General features: G+C 39.3%; 1 protein-coding gene across 1 annotated transcript; it reads left to right on the plus strand.

Annotated features, from left to right (window-relative positions):
- Nucleotides 1–1,827: 1,827 nt before the first annotated feature.
- On the plus strand, nt 1,828–3,993 carry LOC148849467 (NAC domain-containing protein 6-like). The gene is made up of 3 exons (XM_088948724.1): nt 1,828–2,217; nt 2,348–2,616; nt 3,194–3,993. The coding sequence occupies exons 1-3, from the start codon at nt 2,019–2,021 to the stop codon at nt 3,632–3,634; spliced, it is 909 nt and encodes a 302-aa protein (XP_088804850.1). The 5' UTR covers nt 1,828–2,018; the 3' UTR covers nt 3,635–3,993.
- The last annotated feature ends 1,150 nt before the right edge of the window (nt 3,994–5,143 follow it).

A 5,143-nucleotide genomic window follows, 5' to 3' on the forward strand; every position in this document is an offset into this window, starting at 1 on the left:
AAATTGGTTAAAGAATGAATATCCCTCAATACCTTGCTTGCTCGAATATTTATTGAAGTCAGAAGGCAAGTTATGTGTATGGAGACACAAGGATTATTGGGGTGTTTATGGTTTCAGCCAATGCTTGGAAAACAGATTTCCTGTTACGATTTTAAAGCTTTTACTGTTACGATTTTTTTTTTAATGTGTTGGCTATACTTGATATGATGCTCAACTATATTTATTTAACTTCTATGACAAGACAAAGACGGATAGATATTTGTAAATTAATAATCAGAATAGCTAGTTACATTGATGTCACATGAAGATGAAAGAAAAATTCGTGGTTCAACTGTTGTCTTTTATGGTTCGAACAGTTTGACCCATTCATGGTATAACGCCATTGGTTGAAGTTAAAAAAGTAGAATGAGGATAACGCATAAAAAAATGGATAAAAAACAAGAAAACTATAATAAAAATAAATTAACGCATCAGTAGTGCATAAGATATTGATTCAATTTTATTAATAAAATAAAATATTTTGATAGCTTTCAGTTTCTTTTTTATTAGTATTATCGGATATCAATGGCAATGTGAATGGGTATAGATGCCATAGAAATCAGATGGATAGGATTTTGATTCAAGTTCAAATATTAATGAGTCAAATATTGAAATAAAAATATCTCAAACACCACAAAAAAAAAAAAACTATATTTGCCTTGGATTCACAAATTTTAATGACATTTATTAATTTTCTTCCCCATCCACACATTCTCTCTCCATTGATTTCCTCTCTTCCCACTTGACCCAGGAAAAGAAATCTTAAAGAAGTCATGATCTGTACCCTAATGAAAATAAAATACAATTAATGCCGAGTGGCAAATGGGTCCGGACGTGAAGCATTTTCTTTCAATACTTCCATTCAGTCTCTCTCACAGTCACAGACATCCCATTACATTTTCTCCTATATTTGAGTAGTCACAGACGTACAGGCGAGGAGATACAAAGACCTGTTACAGACCCAATCAAGCCTGGTCGGGAGGCTATATATTTGTGATATGCCACTTCAAAACAAGTGTTGTTTTAATGGTTTCTCAATTTCTAATCTGACTATGTGACTATTTAGATTTAGGGTCTATTTGATTCACAGTTGGAATTAAAATTGAAATATTCTATTTCAATAATCTGTTTGATTTATACAGCAATCGATCCGAATAAAATCTGAAATCAGTTGGAATAAGATTTTATTTTCAAAGGAGAGGAGGAATGGTCATTTTTTCAAATGGAAATATGTCATTCCACCAGGATTAATGGGCAAATTCCATTCAATCAAACAGTTAGAATTTGATTTTGATTACAAACCCTTATTCCTACAAACCAAAAGTAAGCCCTTAATTCTCTTCCAAATCATCAATTTGAAGGTGGGGGATTATCATGTTAACTTCCATTCTATCTAATATCATTAGCTCCCTTCTTTAACTCCAAAATTACATCCTTCTCTTATAACAAAAATAAAGATCCTACTACAAGTGTTGAGTCTGATCATTTTATTTTCTGATAGAAAGAAGGAATTGTTTATGGAAGTGGAAAATTTCCGGGTAAAAAAAGTCTTCTTACAACAACAAAAAGACCGGTCCTTGTCAAGGGACTAGACCCAACAGTGACACACATCTCTGCTCGGTCGCTGGGTCTTCAGTCTCCCCTCCCAAGTCCCAAGTCCCACCCAACCCAGCGGAGCGGAGCAAAGGAGGAAGCGCGTGGGACCCACCACAGCTTGATGACTCATCACTCCTGTCCCTGAATTTCCACACAACCTTCTTCTTCGTTCTTCTGGGTCTCTTTGTCTTTAGTTCTGTATTGCTATAAAAAGTGTTAATTCATGCTCAGCTCTCACCGACCCAATAAAACTCAGGAAGAAGAAGAAAGATGAACTACCCACCCAGCAAAAAGGCTGTGTGACAGATAGAGAGAGAGAGAGAGAGAGAGAGAGAGGGAGAAGAAGAAGAAATTCTGAAGACGAAGCCCTCCCTTAAGCTACCATGTCGCAGGATCATCCACCAAAAACTACATCGACAACGACTAAATCCCCGGACTTTGGGCTTCCGGGGTTCCGATTCCACCCAACAGAAGAAGAGCTGCTCGACTTTTACCTCAAAAAGACAGTTTTTGGTAAAAAGCTCCATTCCGATATAATCGGTTTCCTCAACATATACCATCACGATCCATGGGATTTGCCTGGTATTATCTCATGATCGATCACCTTTTGGGTTTTGCTTTAAAAGTTTTGTTTTGTTAATTTGTGATTTCAGACTTACATTTCAGTCAATGGAAATGCGTCAACTTACTATTACTTGCTGGTGTATGACAGGATTAGCTAAGATTGGAGAGAGGGAATGGTATTTCTTTGTGCCCAGAGATCGAAAACATGGCAATGGCGGAAGACCCAACCGCACCACGGAGCATGGATTCTGGAAGGCCACCGGTTCCGACCGTCCCATACGGAGCCAATCCGACCCCAAGAGGATCATTGGACTCAGGAAGACTCTCGTCTTCTACAAGGGAAGAGCCCCACGTGGGTCCAAGACCGATTGGGTCATGAACGAGTACCGGATGCCCGAAACATGCACCTTACCCAAGGTAAATGTTTATTCTAATAATAAACATTAATTAATACATGGGAAATTGGGAATGGGATATAATATAATATATTTTCATATATATATATATATATATATATATATATAACTTAAATGGATCACTTCCCGGGTTCTGCACGAAGGGCCCGCCCTTCCACTATGTCCATTTTTTTAGGTAAGGAACTGAGTCGACTGACCATCGATTTTTACCGGGTATTGTTTCATCGTTCAACAAGGAGACAAAGGCGGAGTTTGAAGGTGCTTATTTGTAAAATAAGTGCTTATTTCAGAGTTTGGCGAAAAACACTTATTTCAAATAGGCAATTATTGAATAAATACTTAAAATTTGGACTTTTCAAATAGCTTATTATTAAGCATTTATTCGAGCTTATTTTCAAAACACAAATAAGTGTTTATTAGTGTGATCTCGGGTGCACGCGGGCCCAGGCCTAAGCCATATCCTGTATAATATATGAAGCCTACCACCAGACCTTGTGACAATTACATTATTGGCCCAACATGGCCCAATAAAGACTATTGGATTAATTAGTGTTTTGGATGCGATTTTGTGGATGCAGGAAGACATAGTACTTTGTAAGGTGTACAGGAAGGCCACGTCTTTGAAGGTCCTTGAGCAAAGGGCAGTAATGGAAGAAGACACCAAAGAGATCATCGTTGCTTCTTCTCCATCATCATCTCCGGCGATGGACGATGAGCTGTCGTCATATGAGCCTCAAGAGGACCTCATGGCCATAACTAAACCGACACAGATGCTGCCGAAGCCCATGCAAGGTGGCATTGTCTTTAAAACCGAAGAAGAAGAAAAAAAGGAAGAAGACGGCAAGGACAACAAAGATGCTTGGTTTTTGGCAAGAGATGGGCTTATATTGAAGAAGGAACTACCAGAGCTCCAGTTGCCTAAGCTGACCATGGATTGGACACAGGACCCATTCTGGACCCAACTACGTAGCCCTTGGCTAGACAACTGGACGTCCTATGCCAACATACTCAACTTCTGAATTGCATTAATGACGACGTAGAGTAGAGTAGAGTAGAGATGGGCAAAGCAAACACTTAATAAGTTGTAGATATGTTCATTCACATCATGCATGTTGTAGCTAGTAGTTTCTTTCTAATTTTTGGCTTGTGTAATTGACGACGCATAGGTCGTATGTATTAAGGTAGGCCTCTAAGAAGCTATTTATGTGGTGAGTTGAGCTGGAGCGGTTTGACACACCTCAATTGCCAACCTCGCCGACCACCCAGTAGTTGATCAGCCATGGGCCCAACTATTCCTTTGAGTGTTCATTCTTGTACTATCTTTCAAGGAGAGACATTAATTAATTAATCTTAATAAAATTTGGGTATTTTGGGTTCATCTTTGCTTGCTAAAATATGCAATCTATGTTTTATTTTTATTTATTTATAGAATTATATTATATATATAGCATTAATAACTTTTACGTACACCATGGATATGGAATATTCCCTCCTTCAGCACTCGATCGGGAATCTCTGGTCTGGTTTCTTAAGGTGTGGTCCGGCTCACCTTGCTTAGTTCAGTCGCAGGTCTGCAGCAATGGTTTGAATAAAATAAAACACTATACACACTATGCCCCACCATCCAGCAAATAATAATTGTGAGGAAGGTGGTGCAAATATTAATTCCTAGCCTGGCAGCTAGCTAGATCGGGCAGGGCCTTAGCTGGTTAATGATCCTTAATTCCTTATTATTCAGCCCAAGTAGAGAGAAATTCCAGGTCCACGGCGCAGATATGAATATAATCCAAACCAATCTAAAACTAAAGTCTGTTTGAGCAAAAGAAATATAGTGATTTGGAAGGGAAAGATAGGAAAACATGTACAAGGTTTTTTTTAATTTTCTCTTCCTTATCTTTTCTTTCAAACCAAACACAGCAGTGATGGGGCTGTTCGGGCGGTGTTTGAGTTGGCCGAAGTCGCCACGTGTAGTCTTTTGTGGCCAATTTTATTGGAATACATCAGCACAATTCAATGCAACCACGTTGTGAGAAGGCACACCGATGAGGATAGAGTTCTATACAAATGAGGAGATGTGCCCAACCAAGGAAAGGGGAAGTTCCCAGAAGCCTTAGCGGACAACCTTATCTTGACAACCCTGCATGCCTTATCCGACTACAACACAGATACTCGTCTATATAAAGACATCTCTCCTCAAGGTAAAGGACTTTTGACACTCAACTCACCTCAGGACCCATTGCATCCACCTCAGTCTGGACTAGTCTGTTCTCATCAGCTTGTCTCGACTGATCTTCCATCATTATTGACTTGAGCATTGGAGTGCCTACTCAGGAAATAACTCCTTAGGCTTCTAACTCTCCTTATGCTTGCAAATCACCTCGGTGCATGTCTTCATCCTTCCACCTCAGCCTCGTCTAGTGTGTAGGACTATCAGGTTACGTCCTTGGTTTGGGCCACCTCAGACCGAACAACATCAAATTGGCGAAGTATGTAGGAAACATACAAAAAGCCTATTCCCTACATTCTCT

Source organism: Nelumbo lutea, chromosome 6 (assembly GCF_056320005.1).
Source record: "Nelumbo lutea isolate HS-2025 chromosome 6, American lotus-T2T, whole genome shotgun sequence".
In the NCBI taxonomy this organism is placed as follows: Eukaryota; Viridiplantae; Streptophyta; class Magnoliopsida; order Proteales; family Nelumbonaceae; genus Nelumbo; species Nelumbo lutea.